At 45.2% G+C, this 20,120-nt stretch overlaps 1 protein-coding gene across 2 annotated transcripts in view; it reads left to right on the forward strand.

The window, feature by feature from the left end:
• The window catches only part of C2_1H1orf232 (chromosome 2_1 C1orf232 homolog), a 62,582-nt gene that overhangs the window by 36,704 nt on the left and 5,758 nt on the right, over window positions 1-20,120 (forward strand). For both annotated transcript variants that reach the window (XM_086958927.1, XM_086958928.1), the window contains exons 2-3: window positions 591-674; window positions 2,390-2,487. In XM_086958927.1, the coding sequence (XP_086815053.1) occupies window positions 591-674; window positions 2,390-2,487 (182 nt within the window). The remainder of the gene's footprint in view (window positions 1-590; window positions 675-2,389; window positions 2,488-20,120) is intronic.

Below are 20,120 nucleotides of genomic sequence, written 5' to 3' on the forward strand. Positions count from 1 at the left end.
TTATTCACTGTTATCCATCTATAATTCGGTATGTTGACATTGAGAAGCACTGAAGCCACACTAGGTATTAGAAGATGTAATATCTGTAAAATGAAACCAGTGTTTTCTTTATCGAACTGTATTGACAGATCAGCATCTCATTAATATTTCCAGATAGGCTAATGTTATGGATAAGTTGGAAAGGCAACGATAAGCTAAACATGCATTGGACCTTCCCTCGCGCCTTCCAGCCTCTAAACCATCTTAGCTGCAAGGAAATCGTCTTTGCCTTTAAGCGATTCTGATTTTTGTGTAATTTCAAATGCCCGCCAAACTCTGGTTCCAAAGACATGCATCTGCCATGCCATCCCCTTGTCGGATATGTTTACCAATGCCCATGATGGAGATCAGGTTCATTCAATGTGCATTAGGCAGTATGCTCAGTGCCCGCTGAGAAGTTCCAGTGTCTGCATGAGTTTAAGACGTATGGAATGTCGTTTGGTTGGGCCTACAGCCATGAACCTAAAGTACTTATTGGTATGTTTTGTATTTTCAGCTCTGACGCCTAACTGGCTTTAAAGCTGTGACATGCGTGGTATTTTTTATTTCAGAGGGATCAGCCAGAATTGATTGAATCAGAATCTCCACCTCCTGAGGATGAAGGGATGCAGTCTATGTCACAACTAGCACAGAAGGTAAGGGTCGTTCATTGCCATCATTCTAGTAGTTACACAGTGGCGGTCTGTGCATGCAAGTGTGGTGAGCCGCAGGTCGAGAGGGGGGAAGTCGACAGACAACGGAATAAGGAAAATTAAATAAATTAAAAACTAATATTCTGTCATCTGTCAAATCCCCCCACCCCGCCCCACCGCGCTTACCTGCACGAACCGCTGCTGTAGTTACACACAATGCCTCGGTCTCTAAGTGTTAGACTATCCATTCTTCCAAATAGATGTGACACCATTTACCCCCTTTTCCATGTTGGTGCTACACATGCTGCAGCTAATCCCTTCAGATGACACACCCATTCCTCCATGTAGCTGGTACCCACATTGCCCTTTCCTGATGGCAGGCGCATTTATTGACCCACCTTTCTACAGGTGTAACAGGGCGCTCTCCGTTTCTGCAGTTGTTACTCAGATAACCTCCACCTTCTTGTTGGTTTTAAATTCCCTATGTAAGCTACACACTTTGCAGATGTTATTCAGATTGTCCACTCATCAGAGGTTCTACTAAGATTTCTGTCCTTTGGCCTGTAGGTTTTTAAATCATCCCTCCTCTCTATAATTTGTGTACTACCCTCTCCTTCCTGTCTGTGTTACACACATTGCCCCTCACCCTGTGTTAGTTAGATTTCTCCTCCTCTCTGTAAATGTTACTCATCTTTCCCTCCCCTCCGCTGGTGTGGCTCCCCTCACGGTGTGGTTGTCACATTGCCCTTCCCTCCATGGTGGTATTCAGTATCCTGACTCCACCACTTGAACATTCAGAAGGAAGTGCTTGATGACGTATTAGGAGCACGGCTGTATTTTTCTTAGTAGATTTTTTTAATGACCTTTATTTTTGCAGTCTATATTTATTGGTCTTTATTTTCTTTTTAATAACCACATTTTATTCATTTTAACAGTGATCAGTAGCATCCACCAACAGGCAGTTCCATTGCTCGTGACAGAGCATGGGACATACTGTCAACGTTTATAACCAACAATAGGATCACATCAATAATCCATGATACGCCCAACATCCACCCCGTATCTGATCGTGCTTTGGGGACAGCCTCTTGCTTCATAGATAGTTTTTTCCTGGCGCGTACACCAGTCTACACCCTTTCTCCAGAATGCCAACGAAGGGGGTTCCAGCAGTTTCCAGGCTTGGGGGATGTCCCGTTTGGCCACCAAGGGGACTACGCCTATGAACGTCCTTTCGGATCTCAGACCCCCAGCTTCCTCCAGGAGACCCAGCAGGGCCATCCTAGGGTCCAAATCGATATGGCGGCCCAGCACCTCAGAAACCTCTCGTTCCACCCCACCTTCTCGGTCTTTATTGTAGTATCTTCTAGTTACCCATTCTATCCAGACATAATTGTTTTCTCTCTGTAGGTATCATTTGCATTGTACTTTTCGCTTCACAGGTATGTCTCCCATTTCTTGCCACTCTGCCTGCTTCTTCCTTTGGACTTTAATCTATATTTCCCACCTTCTCTGTGTTAGTTTTACCCATATTACCCTTTCCTGCACATAGGAATGGCATGCATTGCCCCTCTTTCATGTCCTTTATTCACGTCGACCTCTCCCATTGTGTTTCTTTCAATGCTCCTGCTTTCTGTGGCCGTGACGCCATTTAGCTGCATGGCTTTTTTAAAGGCTCGCCCTTGCACTGTGTCTAAAAACCACCTCTCTCATGTCTACAGGTGCAGGGCGCTGGAGCCAAGGGGTGGAGGACTATGGCCTCTTTATTCAACAAGGAGGATGAACACCAGCTGCTGACTCCGGACCCCGTCCCTGACCAGTGAGTACCTACTAATTTCAGCATTACTATGTCAGACCATGGCGCGAATGGTGTGGGCTCTCTGCTGTGGTCCTGTACAACGCATTTCCAGGGCAGTGCTGTCTCAACGCATGGGCACACTGGGCAGTTGCCAAGTTGCCCCTCAAGCAAAGGGGCCGCATTTTTTTTATGTCAAAACATTGATATTGTTGGAGGTACCAATAAATATAGGTTTATTTTATCAATAGTTTACATTGTAATTGCTGTGAGTGGTTGTGTAGGCAGAGCCCAGTGCACTCCTTTGCCTGGGGTCTGTAATGCTGTTAAGACAGCTCTGTTCCAGTGCGCTGTCCTACCACCCTTCTGTAGCTCCCAGTGGATGCAACAAGCAGTAGCAGAGACCTACAAACTGGGATGGAGAGATGGGACTGAAGAGCCTTGACCACTGGGAACCTTGGGGGTTGGAGAGTAGGCCTCAGAACTGGCAACTGAAGGAGTGCAGAAGGTTCTAGAGCGTCCTACAAGTAGGAGTGGGAGTACTTAGATCAGATACGAGGGAGGCATAGCCTACATACTGAGACGGGGTGGAGGGGTATAGAAGGGATATAAAGAGGCCTGCAACCTGAGGCACATGGGGACTAGGGGGAGCACAGATTCAGGAATGGGCAGGCATAGGGGGGGGGGGCTGTGCGGGTTTAGTGGATGTGAGAGACGTCTGTAAACAGATCAGAGCAGAACGGGGTCTTTTCAGGTTCTGTCAGGATGAAAGAACTCGGCAGAAAGGACTAATGGCAAACTTGGCTGTCCTCAAGGTCTTGTTACCCACGTGGAAAGTAATCAGGCCACTGAGGAGAGAAAATCTGTAGCAACAGAGGGAAAGGGTGGGGATGCAGGGAGCTCAGGACCATCTACGGAGAGTGGTAATTCAATAAGATATGGCAACACAATGCCAGCAACTACAGTTGTAGCAGTAAGCACTTTAACAAGCAGTAGATAAACCTACAGACCCCCTAAATAAGCACTGACAACATGTAGAGGTTCCCATGGATAGTGATTCTTACCTCTGGTTTTCCTTTGGTTCTCCTGACACTGTTAGTCCTACATTCAGGGTTCATGAAGGTGGTGGTAAACACTGCTCTTAAACCTCTCATTTGTTCTCCATGCTAAAAATATCTGGAAGCATGAGAGGGACAGCATGGAATCGGAGAAACTCAATAACATGGATGAACATGAGGCTAGATGTGAATTAAATGGGAGTCAGGAAACCTTCACAATATACAGCATTTCCATGCGTTGAAGTGCAGCATTCAACTATCCAAATTTTGCTAATTTCGACCAAGAAATGTACATTTTCCACTAGCCTATAAAATGCTATTTTGGAACGGCCACCATGTTAGCTTGGAGCTCTGCTTTGAGCATTTAACTGCTGAAGAGTACAATAGCCCGAGACATACAAGGAACCGACAGCCACCATAAATTACCTTGAATTTACCACTTTCATCTAAATCAACCCTCTTGAACCATATTCTTTGTGCCACTGGGTAACCATTCTGGGTCAAAAATGAGCAGGGTCGGATATTATTTTTATAGAAATACCTGGAAGTCCTATAGGGAAGAAGAGGCAGCCCAACAAAATAGATGGCTGCTTTCAGAAGGAGATCATGTTAGTTTTGGAGCACCTTTAGGAAAAGCTTTGCTGGTTCTTCAAAATAGTAAAGGACATTTAAAGAGAACTGGAGGGGCCAACAGGTTAAGACAGGAGTTCATGGAGGAGACTGGAGGAGGCCTAGAAACTACAATTGAAGGAGATTAGAGGTGACCGTGAAGAGGTTTAGAAACCTCAGCTGAAGACACTTAGATGTGACCCTGAGTCTGGGAAATTAGTGGATTAGCCCAGCACCAAGGTGAATAAAAAGGATTGCAGTAAATTGGGAGATAGGATGCTGCTGCTAATTCTATGTGTTCCTCCTCGAAATTTCAGATCTTTTGAACAGAGTTAACTGATATGGACAAGTGCGTAGGAGATATCAAGTCCCTTCTCAACCTGTCATTCTTTGTGCCAGTGTTGGGCTTCTTTATGAACCATGTGTGGCTAGACCTAGTGCCGATGAACACGTATAAGTGCATCTTCAGCAGCTGGGATTGAATCAAGCCAGCAGTTTAGAGTAGAGCTTATGTCAAATGCTAAGACTTCTTTGGGTAGCTTTGTTTAAGAGTTCTCTGTATCAAAGTTTTTGTTGCAGAGTGTCTGGAGGTTTTCCAAACAAACAGCATTTGATTAAAGTCATGCACTACAACCTGATGGTCTAGACAGCTATGAGAAAATCACCCTTTTCCCCCATTGGACTTGCTTAATTTGAGCCGATGGTTGCAAGTGGGGCCCACTGGAACTTTTTTTTCCTCAACAAATTTTGATCCAGAGCAAGAGTGAGAAAAACACAAAAGGAGGAAGACAGAAAACAGTGGCAATGGGAGAAAGCAGGATGAAAAATAACCTGCAAGAGTGAGATAGGGAGGCAGGGAGTGCTTGGTGGTGGTTTTAAGAGGCTGTTTACTGAACAAAACTTTGGGCCACAGGCCATATTGTTATGTTATGTTACGTTATGTGCACTATTAACCAGGAGGGTATCCTGGTGCTGAGCGAGTGTTCGTCTAGCCAGGCTTAGGGCCTAGTGGTACTATTTGAAATGCAAGGACTTCAGGTTCTCGCAGCATCCAATAAGTGGGGAGGAGGCTCTTATGTGTTGTGGCAAGTCGATCCATGCTTTAGGAGCAATGTAGGAGAAGGCTCGACTGCCAGATCTGGTTTTCCATAGGGCTGAGATTTGTGCAAATAAGCAGGTGTCTGGAAGGTTTGTGAAAGCAGGTTCGATTTTTTAGGTATGCTGGGCCAGAATTATGTAGTGCCTTGAAAGTGTAGGTGAGGAGTTTGAATTGTGCTCTATTGTGAGTGGCGGGGGCAGTAGAGCAGGTGTGGTGTGATATGAGTGCTGCGTGGTAGGTTAAGAGGGATTCTGTCTGCTGAGTTCTGAATGATCTGCAGCCTTCTGGTGAGTCTTTTGTTGATACCGGCAAAGAAGTTGAAGGGCATGCATGATCATATCCCGGGTGCTGACTTGGAGCCATTTGAAAATCTTCCTGAGCATCTTCAGGGTATCGCAGCATGAAGTGGCGATTTCATTGACTTGGGCTGTCTTGTCGAGTTTGGTGTCTATAATGATCCAGAGATTCTAAGCATGGGTGTTGGTCCTAGGTCTGTTGGCTACCAGGTAGAGTCCCATGCTAATGTTCTCTGCCCAAAGATTGACAATTTTGGTCTTATGTTGTTCAGCTTTAGATAGTTGATCTCCGTCCACTTGGCAAATTTAGTGATGCAGGCATTGAACTTGATCTGGTACTGCAGGTCTTGACCGTGAGGAAGAGAATGAGTTGCGTGCCGTCATCAGCCTAAGAGAGGACTTTGATGTTGTGAAAGCGGATGATGCTGGCTAAATGAATCATATATGCAGTGAGGAGGGTCGGGTCGGGTCAGGGAGGATCCTTGCGGAATTCCACAAATTAGGTTGTGGGCATCCGAGGTGTATGGTTCCAGGCTGACTGACCGGAATCTTCCCATCAAGAAGGAGAGTGTCCTTGATTCCGATGTCGTTTAGGAGTTGGATGAGAATGGCATGGGAGACTGTGTCAAATGCTACAGTGAGGTCCAGGAAGACGCCGGCCACTGCATCTCCCATGTCCTGAGTCATTTGGATGTCATCTGTGGCAGTGATGAGGACAGTTTATGTGCTGTGGTTTGGTCTGAAACAGATGAGTTGGTGGTCGCTGAGATATTCAGTGAGGTGTCTGTTGATATTTTACAAAAGATGCACAGCCATTAGAAATGTTATTGAAGGGTGGGTAGTCATACTGTTGAAAAATGTGTCTCTATGCAGTGCATTCTTGCAGAATTCCAGTCTGGGTCTTTAGCAGGGTAGAATACAGTAACCACAATCTCTCAGTGGCTTCTGACACAGTGCACAATAGAATTTTGATTAAGAACCTATACCAGCATTTGGAGTTAGTGGTGCAATAGTTCGTGTTAATCTTTACTCTTGCATTTCGTGCAAAGATCCACTAAGCTGTGAGTTCCCCCAGCCGGTGACTGCCTCAGTATGCTGAGAATAAATTGCTGCTATTATTCATCCAGTGAATTCCCTGTAACACAACATGGTTACCTTTTCTTCATGGGAGAGAGGTATGGAGACACGGGTGATGCACTACATAGTAGGATGCCCCAGAGATCGAATGGCCATGAATTAGCACACTTACTTGTAAGAGGATGAACGTTGTCGCCCTGCTGGTATGAAACCCTTAGTCTCTTCTCTGTTTGAGGAAAAGCCTGTCTCTGTAAAAGCACTGCATAGTGGGGGGAGGGGAGGGTGATTGTATTGAAAATTCCCTGTGGGAAATTCAGTAGCCCTGTCGCATAGCTGTGAATCTCCTAGACTGAAATGTCTTAGAATTTACCCCCTTGCCTGCTACATAGCATTTAATTTGAGCTGGTCGGAGATTTGCTGAGAAAGTATTTAATTTCCTTTATCATTATGCTGGCAACACTGACTTAGATATTCCAGTGTCAGATCTCTGGGTTATCAAAACTGCTAAGAGTTATCCCTGGGATATTGAGATAAATTTTTCAGAAGCTCAAACACTTTGCTGACAAATACAAATTGGTCTCCTGAGGAATACAAATTGGTCTGCTATCCCAGATGACACAGGCTTGCATGTATCAATGTGTTTCCCCATAGAGACAGAATGGAAGAAATCATTTGTTACATCAAGACTTTAGATCATTGACAAAGAAAGATGAATATCAACTATTGTTGCCGTTATAGTCCCAAGCCCAACCCCTAGGGGTGACTTGCTCTATTCTTTGCCTGAGCGTATTAATTAGTCACAACCTATCTCGAAACTTTCATTATTTTTAATTATGTTTATTTAACTAATTTGACGAATTACCCGTAACATACTAAGAGCAACAACCTTCACCCTATACCCTAATTCGAAAAGTATTTGATTAATCTTAAACTTATTTTGTATCCTATTTCTAAACCTAATTCTAACCCTAGATCTTCTTTTTATTTAATGTATTAATTGACCTATTATGTTATACTTATTTATTAATTAATGTTTATTTTTACTTTAATTAAAAAAACGTACTTAATTTATTCCAGGGTTAATAGATATTATTCAAGTTATAGTAAAAAATGAAATGTTCCTGTAATATATCTCATAGGTTTTAAGGGTTGCCCTGAATTACCCTTTTATTTTTATTTTGATTATTTTTAATGCCCCTTACACGCAATTGTATAATGTTACCCACATTTGTTAGTATAGAAGCCAGCAATGTAGTGGTCACTTTGATGTAGTGATCTGGCAATGTTGCGGTGTCATTGTTGTGGCCCCTAGGCCTCCCACTTGCACATGAATAAAACCATTAGCAGTATAAAAATAGACAAGACAGACCAGCATGGATAGTAATCCAGCCAATGTTACTATTGGCTAGAAGGCTTGGAGTGACTAAGGGCCATATGTATGAAGGTACCGATTTGCGATTCTGAAATAGCGATTTTTAAGAAATCGCTATTTCAGAATCGCAAATTGGTATGTATGTACAAATTCCCTTTTTTTTTACGGATTCTTAGTATTCCTTAATTGCGATTAGCAAATTGTGAATCGCAATTAAGGAATACTTTCCCATTCATTTCTATGGGCCAGGAGGCCCATAGGAATGAATGGGAAGGTATTCTCAATTTTGCGATTCGCAATTTGAAAATCGCAAATTGAGAATAATTTCAAGGGTGCAGGGGTGTCCAAAGGACACCCTGTTGCACCCCTGAAATATGTATGGGTGCAAATGTGGCACATATACATGCCCTAAGGGCATGTATGTGCATCACATAGCACTTTGAAAAATGCTGAAATGTGCATTTTTCAAGGAAATCGCAAATTACCACCAACTAGAAGTTGGTGGTAATTTGCGATTCCTTAAGGGCGTTTTGCAATTTTTTTTGGCTTCATACATTGCATGTAAGGAATCGCAAAATATGCGATTCCTTAAATGCAATTGCCAAATAAGGAATCACAAATTTTGCGATTCCTTAATATGCACCAGATTTTACTTCATACATATCATTTTGCTAATTTGCATTCGTAAAGGCTGAAATTCTGCGAATTTCGGCATTTGCGAATGCGAATTTGCTTCATACATATGGCCTCAAGAGAAGGCCACTAGATAGAAAGATGCACCCTCAGGACGACAGCGTACCGGAGTGGTGGTGCATGCCGCAAATAATCTGCCAGTAGCAGCAGATGAAGCTTGCTGCTGACCCCCAGACTCAACCCCTCCCCCCCCCCAGGTAAACTGCCCTTGCACTGTGCACCCTTGCATTACTGACGTTAACAAGCAAGTGCGCCTAATACTCTCTGCCCCACACAGGAGCAGTTGAGGAACCAGAACTCCACATCGAAGGCAGTGTCTGTGAACCCTTGACAACTGCTTGTACCATTTTCTTGCCATTTCTGTGTTGCCTAAAGTTTTCACTTAGAGCTACTCTGAAGGGACACAGTGCAGGCAGCTGTGCAAAGGCGGTACAAAAGGGGGTGGTGATGGACGGAGCATCTGAATCAATCAAACACTCACACCCAGTCAAAAGATCTGGGTTTAATCCATCACCGTTCTTTAGCCCACTCTGCCACCCCAGTTCAGACATGGCCATATGCAAATCAGTCTGACCCTGTGCCTCATGGGACCAGTCCAGCCAGAACTGCCAAGCCATGTCTTCCCTGCACCGGAAACAAGCTTCCGAGGACCGGTTTCTGGCATTCCAGCCATCTTCAGCCCCGCTTGCTTGAATCCAGTGGCAAAGTGAGCAAGGGACTCAGGTCTGAGCATACCCTGCCACACTTATGGCGGCCAAAAGCAGTACAAAAGGGGTGGTGATGGACGGAGCATCTGAATCAATCAAACACTCACGCCCAGTCAAGAGATCTGGGTTTAATCCATCACCATTCTTTAGCCCACTCTGCCACCCCAGTTCAGACATGGCCATATGCAAATCAGTCTGACCCTGTGCTTCATGGGAACAGTCCAGCCCGAACTTCCAAGCCATGTCTTCCCTGGACCGGAAACAATCTTCCGAGGACCGGTTTCTGGCATTCCAGCCGTCTTCAGCCCGGCTTGCTTGAATCCAGTGGCAAAGTGAGCAAGGGACTCACGTCTGAGGATACCCTGCCACACTTATGGCGGCCAAAAGCGGTACAAAAGGGATTGGTGATGGACGGAGCATCTGAATCAATCAAACACTCACACCCAGTCAAAAGATCTGGGTTTAATCCATCACCGTTCTTTAGCCCACTCTGCCGCCCCAATTCAGACATGGCCATATGCAAATCAGTCTGACCCTGTGCCTCATGGGAACAGTCCAGCCCGAACTGCCAAGCCATGTTTTCCCTGGACCGAAAACAAGCTTCCGAGGACCGGTTTCTGGCATTCCAGCCATCTTCAGCCCGGCTTGCTTGAATCCAGTGGCAAAGTGAGCAAGGGACTCACGTCTGAGCATACCCTGCCACACTTATGGCGGCAAAAAGCAGTACAAAAGGGGGTGGTGATGGACGGAGCATCTGAATCAATCAAACACTCACACCCAGTCAAAAGATCTGGGTTTAATCCATCACTGTTCTTTAGCCCACTCTGCCACCCCAGTTCAGACATGGCCATATGCAAATCTGTCTGACCCTGTGCCTCATGGGAACAGTCCAGCCCGAACTGCCAAGCCATGTCTTCCCTGCACCGGAAACAAGCTTCCGAGGACCGGTTTCTGGCATTCCAGCCGTCTTTAGCCCCGCTTGCTTGAATCCAGTGGCAAAGTGAGCAAGGGACTCAGGTCTGAGCATACCCTGCCACACTTATGGCGGCCAAAAGCAGTACAAAAGGGGTGGTGATGGATGGATCATCTGAATGAATCAAACACTCACACCCAGTCAAAAGATCTGGGTTTAATCCATCACCGTTCTTTAGCCCACTCTGCCACCCCAGTTCAGACATGGCCATATGCAAATCAGTCTGACCCTGTGCTTCATGGGAACAGTCCACCCCGAACTGCCAAGCCATGTCTCCCCTGGACCGGAACCAAGCTTCCGAGGACCGGTTTCTGGCATTCCAGCCGTCTTCAGCCCGGCTTGCTTGAATCCAGTGGCAAAGTGAGCAAGGGACTCACGTCTGAGGATACCCTGCCACACTTATGGTGGCCAAAAGCGGTACAAAAGGGGGTGGTGATGGACGGAGCATCTGAATCAATCAAACACTCACACCCAGTCAAAAGATCTGGGTTTAATCCATCACCGTTCTTTAGCCTACTCTGCCTCCCCAATTCAGACATGGCCATATGCAAATCAGACTGACCCTGTGCCTCATGGGAACAGTCCAGCCCGAACTGCCAAGCCATGTTTTCCCTGGACCGAAAACAAGCTTCCGAGGACCGGTTTCTGGCATTCCAGCCATCTTCAGCCCGGCTTGCTTGAATCCAGTGGCAAAGTGAGCAAGGGACTCACGTCTGAGCATACCCTGCCACACTTATGGCAGCCAAAAGCGGTACAAAAGGGGGTGGTGATGGACGGAGCATCTGAATAAATCAAACACTCACACCCAGTCAAAAGATCTGGGTTTAATCCATCACCATTCACCGTTCTTTAGCCCACTCTGCCACCCCAGTTCAGACATTGCCATATGCGAATCAGTCTGACCCTGTGCCTCATGGGAACAGTCCAGCCCGAACTGCCAAGCCATGTCTTCCCTGGACCGGAAACAAGCTTCTGAGGACCGGTTTCTGGCATTCCAGCCGTCTTCAGCCCGGCTTGCTTGAAACCAGTGGCAAAGTGAGCAAGGGACTCACGTCTGAGCATACCCTGCCATACCTATGGTGGCCAAAAGCGGTACAAAAGGGGGTGGTGATGGACGGTGCAAAGGCGGAAAATCTGCTTAGTTTTGAGGAAAACAATTTGCCTTCATTTACCAAGGATCTATGGCAAGTCGGCAGTTTTCTGGTTATGGACACTAAGGGGCATGTCCCACATCAATATTGTGATTGTTAATCACGGCACTCGTTGGCAAACACCACCTACTGTTCCATGCCGCACCAGGAATGTGAACCTCAAATGAAGAGGTTTACCTGGAGCTTTACAAGTTCCCAAATCAAGGACAGACAGTCTTACGTAACCCTTGTTTATCAACTAACTTGGTGCCTAAGCTAATCTGGTTTAATTACGCTGTGTTCTCATCCTATTAGCTGAAGTTTACTCAGTGCTGTCCCTGTGCCGTGAATGAAATGAAATGAAATGAATGAAAAATGAAATGAAATTTGATTTGTAGAGCGCATGGCTGCCCGAAAGCATCCCAGCGCTTGCTTAGGGAACCCGTCCTGGTATTCCCCTGCGAGATAACCCATTACTGGGTATCCCCAAGGTGAAAGCCAGGCATCCCGCTGCGAGGGGCCGTTGTGGAGATTAAGCAAGCTATTGCCCAGAGTTACAGAGTGGGTTTCCATGATTTGAATAGGCACCGAGGCGAGAATTGTCAGGTCCGGGGAAATTTGAGCCCAAGACTTGCCGAGGCGGGGAATTGAACCCTGGTCCGGGCCAGACCTCTGCATCAGGGTCTGCCGCTCCAACCACTTGAGTGGCACCTACATGTACTATGTAAAGCCATTCTGATTTGACTATACTGAAAGACAATATTTCAAAGAGTTATCCAGACCACCTGCCTAGGATTTGCATAGCACTGAACTTCCCATACAACAGTTGCATGCTGCTCTTTCTGGCCCCTGTGCAAAAGTGGCACTTTTAGATTCCCTCTGCCTAGGTCCAGGGCCACAAGTAGATAGCAGTCCCTCTTGGCAAACACGTCATTCGTTTAAGACAGGCGAAAGGCATCATTCACCTGCAACAGATTTAAATTGTTAGAGCGTGCGACAAAGTGCTAGTACCTGTCCTTTTCAAAGACTATTAAACCTAGGCTTGGACAGCTTAGACATGTTTTTGACCTGTGATTGTACAACAACTATAGTTGAATTAGGGATTCAACAGGGTAAGCAGATCATTATATAAGTGTACTTCAGATTTCCGCATCATGGGCATAGCCTAATACTGCCTACAATATTCACCTTAAAGCTTGTTTTGAACTCTCCAACTGCTCTAGGATAGTTGCGCAGCGCGCAGTATGGATCCTCGTTGTACATCACTTTGGAGATCCGAAATGAAGCCTATGTGTTTGTCCTCAACATTGACCTCTTCTGTATCATACATGGCCAGCACCATCACTTAAAACGTAATGTTTCATCCCAACACCATTGAAAGTCTGATCATCTACTGGCCAATCGGTGTGGTCAGCGACATAGCTTACGTCATGCAACCTGTGTTGCTCCCAATAGGATCCCACCCATATAGCCTGCATCCCATGAGCACGTGCTGCGACCAAGAACAAGGCTTGTTTTCACCTCTAGTATTGTCATCCTACTGCAGTCATCACTGTGCTTCAGACTAGTCAGGCAGTATAAGTTATTTCAACTCCAGGGACATGCACAACACTTCTCAAGCTTACCTCTGACTTTGAGAACCTATGGCTCAAAGGCTGCCTTGTGGTCCTTCTGACGTCCTATCCACTTTTCCTTGATCTGGTCTTTGTGCCCTGTAACCCTCTTCCAACAGTAACTCATAGGAGGAGAACCACGCGCTCCTCAAACACAATCATGAAACACACGAGTGAGGGTGAAGCAGTTTGCACTTTCTCTCTCAGCCAGGATGAAGTTTTAGACATACCTTAAAGCATATTCATAGACTGTTCTGTATATCCATTGGTCAAAAGTTGGAAAGCAGACCTGGATGAGAGAGAGTGACCAATATACATTTAAATGGACATTAACCTGCAGACTCAGGCTGCTGGCCACTGTCAGACAGTACCTGCTCATGAAGTGCCCTGAGTATGAGCACTTAACATTTTTAGGCCAATTGCAAGCAATGTGGTAGCTCAGAACCACCGCCTCAGTGTGTCAGACTCCGCTAGATCAAGTCCCACCTTGTAAAAAGATGTATCAACCATGGGTCATGGCAACAGGGAAGCCGTGGCGTGACTTGCCTTTAGGTTGGTACATCTTGCAGTCGTGCCTAGCTTTTTAAAGCCCTTAACCACTTGGATGCTAGGCGTTTTCCCGCTGTGTGCTGGAAAATGCCATTTTAGTGGCACCATGACGAGCTCAGCTCGTCATCAGCACACGACCCCCGTGGGTGATGACGAGCTGAGCTCGTCATCAGCATCGAAGGGGTTAAAACTGCATGACAGTAAAGAAGGTTGAGAATTTACTGTGTTATATAGGGACGCTCTTGTGCATTTTTTAAGACGATGGCTACCCAAGGGTTTCCCGGCGCCGCCTGACAGGAACCAAAGAGAGAAAAAGAAAGATATCTATTGATTGAATAGCCAAGTTTTCAATGACTTACGAAAGTGGGCAAAGCTGCTCTCTTTCCTTACTGACAGAGGGAGTGAGGTCAAACAAAGTGGGGCCCAGGCAAGAAAAGAATCTGCCACCCATACGTGACAATCTGTTCTTAGGAACCGTATATTTAACTTGAGTGGATGAGTGGAGGGAACGTGACGGGACATATTGGTGGACAATAGTGTTTAAGTATCCCGGGGCCTTGTCAGTTTTACTCTTGAACATATAGGTTCAAGTTTTACATTTGATGCAGTTCTCAACCTTAAGCCAGTGAAGTTCACGTAGAGAGCTTGAGATATAATCAGTTTTTGGAATGCAGAAAAGTAGGCGTACTGCAGCATTTTGTACAACCTGCAACTTGTGTATCACATCCTTATTGGCTCCTAGAAAGAGGATGTTGCCATAGTCCAAGCAAGAGCATGGACTACAGTTCTTTGAGTAGAGACTGGCACATCCACAAAACTTTCCTGAGCCATCTAAGGATGCAAAAGTAGGTTACAGCCATCTTTACCGCCTGATGTTTCATAGAAAGCTGATCATCCATAATGAAAGCCAGATTACGGGCTTGGTGGGTAGACTGAGAAAGGGCACCCAGTTCAGGTGGCCAGTGTTGGGGACCTCAAAACTCTTTATTATTCCCCAGTATCAACACCTCGGTCTTCTCCCCGTAAAGTTTTAGTGAATTAGCTTGCATCCACCACGCAATGTTACATAACCCTGTTTGAAGAAATGAGGGTTTGGATGCTCTTTCGATGGAAAGAGAGAAGATTGTTTGGGTGTCGTCAGTGTAGGAAAAGATCGACAACCCCGCCTCATCCGCGATATCAGCAAGAGGTTTCACATAGATATTCAATAATAAAGGGCTAAGGATAGAGCCTTGTTTCACCCCGTAGGGGAATGCATGAATTTTGGAAGTCGCAGCTGAGGAGAAGACCTGGTACGTGCGGTCCACCAAAAAATAAGCCAACCATTTCAAGGCAGGCCTAACCACGTCAATGGATCGTAAGGCTTGCAATAGCACATATTGGGACACCGTGTCAAAAGCGGCACTCAAATCTAATAGTATGAGGGCCACAGTGTCAACGGCATCTAAATGACTGCGCAACATCTCAAAAGCATGGTTTCTGTCGAAAAACTTTTCCTAAATCCTGATTGAGAGGGATGTTAAAACCCTTGGCACTCAACATACGAGTCAATTGCAAGGTCACATGTTTTCTTGAATTTTGGAGAAGATTGAGACCAAAGAAATGGGACAAAAGTTAGAAAAATGTACCGGATCAGCATTTGCTTTCTTTAGAAGTGGGAGGATCATAGCATGCTTCCACTCAGGTGTAATTACGGCTTCCTTTAAGGATGCATTTAGTAACTCCATGATCAACTTCATGGCAAGTAACTCAATTTTCTGTAACACAGAGACAAGAAGCGGGTCTAAAGGAGAACTAGATATTTGGCTCCCTAAGATCTGACTAAAAGAAATTATGTCTAGCGGAACCCAGTGTTCTATTTTGCTTGAGCAAGTCTTCTGTTGTAATAAGTCTTCGGTACACAAAAAAAATAATAAAGAGTTTAGTTAGAAAGTAATAGTTAAACCTAGAGGCTAGAACTTAGGGTTGCTGAGATATGGCTCCAAAGTGCACGGAGTATATATATTGGCAAAAAACAACAGGATGTATGCGCAAGGGACCAACTTCATGCCCGCTTCAATGGGATTTGTACAATGTTTAGTGCTAGACTTTTAGTCAATTAATGCATGCAAAGGCCTCTCTGGGTACCAGTGAAGCCATCAAAGCAGAACACTGGAAATTAGGGAAGTTGAACACGTTTGACTCCTGCTGTTGACTTTGAGACAAAACTTCAGTAAACTCCACGTGCTGAGGTAAGTAAAGTTAGAAGGGAACATGGGCTTCGAATGGAGCAGTGCAGGCAACGCTGCTTTTGTTTCTGCGTGTGTCCCATAGCCTACCGAGACTCTCAGGTGCTAGTTGGGACCAGAGAACAGTCAACAAGCATTGGTAATGCATTGGTTACTCCTTTGTAATTCATAAAGAGCTATTTTCATCAATCATCATCCGGGAGATGGAAAGAGCTCCCTGAAAGATAACACGAGAGTGGAGAGTATGTGGTGCAGTGGCCAGAGCTGCTCCCTCAAGAAATGGGGATCTCAGTTTGAGTCTCGGCGGCGCCGCACAACATTATTTGATTCTATGCAAATCACTTAATCTCTCTAGGAGATACATTGTAATATAAATATGCTGCAGGAGTAAAAGGCAAACCTTTATAGGAATATAGTTCCACGCAAAGAAGTTATTAACCGTATTTCGGAGGCGGAAACCGATAAGAGAAGCAGACAAGGAACAATCATTGGTAAATGCAGGAAAATATGCTACAGCCTATAGAAATGGAGGAAAGGTAAGTGCCTGCTTAGGAATCAATGAGAAGCCAGGAAAGAGTAAGTCCCTTTTAAGTTTATATTAAAAACAATCGATTTCTCAAGCACAGCGCAAGTGCTGTGCAGGCGAAACCTAAAAAGGGTGAGTAACTGAGAGCTGGCTAATTACACTAAACCTTTTAGGTTTCCAAGGGGTCAATGGAATATTTGAACCTAGATGGAAAGGCTTAGGGCTAGGGAGAATTGTAAGACCTGATATATAAGGGACATTTTATTGTAACCTCTCACAGTGGTTTTGGGGTCTGCAACACTCCCAGACATTAGCATCTAAATCAACATATTCGCTAACACCGTCACCTCTATGTGGGCAGCCGCCACTTAATGCTCTCTGGCATTCTTAAGGGGACTCACCCTGCTTCTGCTCTTCAGCTCCCCCTTAGTGCTTTCATGTGCGAGATCAGTAAAAATGCGCCAGACCTTCATCCTGGGCCTTTTATGCATGTTACCACATACGCTTCCTCTTCTTTGTGTCTCAAAAGTGCCTCTTAACAACTTCCATTGCATTACTTCTTCCCAGCTTCCTAACTGCCCTCTGCAGGCCCTTATATAGATGGCTCCCGCCTCAACCTCTTCCATAGCTGTAGTTTTTACTCCTTGCTTCTTCCAGCTCCCCAGAACGTTCTCCTTTTGCCAGGTCCAGTTTCCAATGAAGTCCTACTCACCCATGCCATCTTTCTGGTTCCCATCATAGCCCCTTTTTAATCATCTCACTGCCGCCTCCTGATCATTGCTCTCCTGTTCCTCTGAAGAACTGGTCCGTACTCCGATTCCTGCTAGATTTATTTACTGTCCAGAGGCAGTACTTTCATAGATCCCTTGCTCAACCAGGGGCATACCTTCATGGGAGGATGTTTTTTGTGTTAAAAACCCCCCAATAGTTGCGTCATGGGCTTTCAGTCAGGTATCGTGCAATGGCTGTCGGATATCACCTGGGATTCTTACATGCACACACAGACAAAAACATACCCACATACTCTCTCTCTCCTCTTTGTTCTGAATTTCTTAAAACTGGTGGCTATTTTACAATTATGCCCTTGCGCTCAACACACCCATCCCAGCTCCTCCCACAGTTCCTGCCTCTTGTTCAGCTCATCAAGGGGACTTTGAACTTTAAATCCTGGAAGCTTATGAATGCCCGCCATATACAAAAGTTCAAGCAACCGTAATTAACAGAAAGAATCAAAATTGTACAATATTAACTGAGGCCGTCAATGCCCTTTATGCTTCCTTTTTGAATCTTTGTTTTTTTTATCAAGGAGACGCAAGGAGGTTAGTGCTCCAGTTTTCATGGGGGATTCTGCGTATAAGGACATCCTGTATGCAGGCGTGCCGTTAGTTTCGCGCACTACCAAATTGTGGGGAACTCTATTGCATTGCTGCTAATTGAGAGGTAGCGCAGGGAAATGTGCTTGTTGCACTTTATAATCCTCTAAAAAAGACCTTTTAAACTTGCACTGCAGTGTTGCACTTTTTTATCGAGGAGATGCAAGAAGGTTAGCACTCCAGTTGTTTGAGGAGATTCTGCATATAATGAGATCTGGTGTGCAGCCGTGCGCAGTGAGAGCGCCACAGGCGCGCCAAAGGCAAGCCCGTCTGCAACCACCCATGCCCAAGGAGGTCCAGGGGCCAGGAACCTTGGCAAATCACAGGCATGTGAGCGAGTCTATTCTCCCCTAGCCTTACAAGGAAGTGTTAATGATAGCTGCCTTCACTCTATTGACCTATGTGCAGGAAAAAACTAGCTGCAAACACTGTCCCTAGTCCTTTTCCTGAGCGAGGGATTCCCAAGAAACCTTCTAGTGGTTAAAATAGGAGGCAACTGTTCTTAATTAATAATAGGTTACTCCTAGCTCACAAACTAAAACTCTTTGCCTTTCTTGAGGACAACAAAGCAGACACAGCACTCTTGACAGACAGAAACCTGGCTCCATGCTGAATCAGGGCCAGAACTGTTTTAGACTATACCCCTGGGATATTTCATCCTATGGACAGACCAGGAAAACAAGAAGAGTGGAGGGATAGCGATTATTCCTAAGGAAGAATTCAGTTGCCTCATTGAACCTACGTACATACCAGACTGTGAAAGCTTGACTTTCGCTATTGCCTTTACCCTTACTACCACCTTCTCTGGGATTTTATTGTACAGACCTCCAGAGCCAAGTGACAAATTTCTCCACTCCCTCTCTGAAGTAACTGCCAATTTGGCTAGCGCCAGAGTGAATTTCTCTATTTTAGGAGACTTTAATGTTCATTTTGGAAGAGACAGGGAAAGTTCAAGCCTTATAGAAGACCTGATGGCCACTCAGCTTTCACAAAGGGTGTTAGGACCCACCCATGAGAAAGGCCACTTGCTGGATCCTGTCTTCTTTAATAAAAACCTGTTAAAGGTTCTCATCCATCCCTGGTCACTTGGTCAGATCAAGTTTGATCGAGCGTAGCTTGGAATCCGCTCGCTTAGTCTCAAACTCTAAAGCTTTCAGATGGAGGGACCGCCAGGGTCTAAATTGCCCAAAGACATTTGAGAACATGTGCTCAAGAAATCTACACTAACTTTGGGGTCAGATCCAACCCTAGCATATGATACAATTTCTCACTGGATTGAATCTTCACTCGATCAAGTCATCCCCCCAAAAACTCATACCTGTTGATCCAAATATATATTGGCAACATGGTATACTCCCAACTTCCGTAAACTTAAACAAGCATCCAAAAAGACACAAAGGTTCTGGAAAAGAGACCATGGGGAGACATACAAGCAGAACTATGTTGGCACCATTAGAATCTATCATGCCAAAATCATGAACGCACAAGCTATTTAATTTGAGGATAAAATTCGTTTTGCATCCAAGTCCCCTGCTTGAAATGGTAAGTCTCTCCCTTTCCACAGGCCTTGTCCCGGTGGCATGGAAACATGCCATGGTCAAAGCATTGTTGAAAAAATCTAACCTAGATCCTCTTGATCTAGGAAATTATTGCATGATCTCTCTTCTGCCTGGGACAAGCAAAATCTTAGAAAAACATGCTAATGTTTTGCTCTCGGAATTCCCAGAGAATTGCAATGTCTTGCATCCGACTCAGACCAGATTCTGTCCCTGTCATGGTACAGACGCCACCCTTTTAGCGGTTGTAGAAGAAGCTAAAAGGCTGCTTGATCAAGAAAGTTTAGCAGCAATTATTCTCCTAGATCTCATCTTTTGATACCACAAGGCACAATATTCTTGCTAACAGACTACAGAGCACTGGAATTACCAGAACCGCAACGGCCTAGCTTAAGTTATTTGTGTACGATAGGACCTTTCAGGTCTTCAACGGGGACTGCACATCAGACAGTTTCCCCTTAAAATATGGAGTACCCCAGGGCTTCTCGTTGAGCCCTACTCTTTTTAATCTGTATATGAGACCACCTGATGATGTTGTCCTTCCCATTTGGGATTTTGAAAATATCTTAGGCGGGTAACACGCAAGTGGTCTTTTCCCTCACTCAGAGCAAAGATTCCCTCTCCCCTTCTCTAGGCACTTGCCTAGAAAAAGTTGCTAAGAGGATGACCAGCTCCTGTCTCAAATTAAATGGAGACAAAACTGAGCTTATGGTCTTGGGCAGCAATCTTAACTCTTTCTTGAGTCTGGGTTGGCCAATTTGCTTAGGCTTCCCCCGCCTCAAAACCAATTATAAGGAG

Source organism: Lissotriton vulgaris, chromosome 2_1, assembly GCF_964263255.1.
Source record: "Lissotriton vulgaris chromosome 2_1, aLisVul1.2, whole genome shotgun sequence".
NCBI lineage: Eukaryota > Metazoa > Chordata > Amphibia > Caudata > Salamandridae > Lissotriton > Lissotriton vulgaris.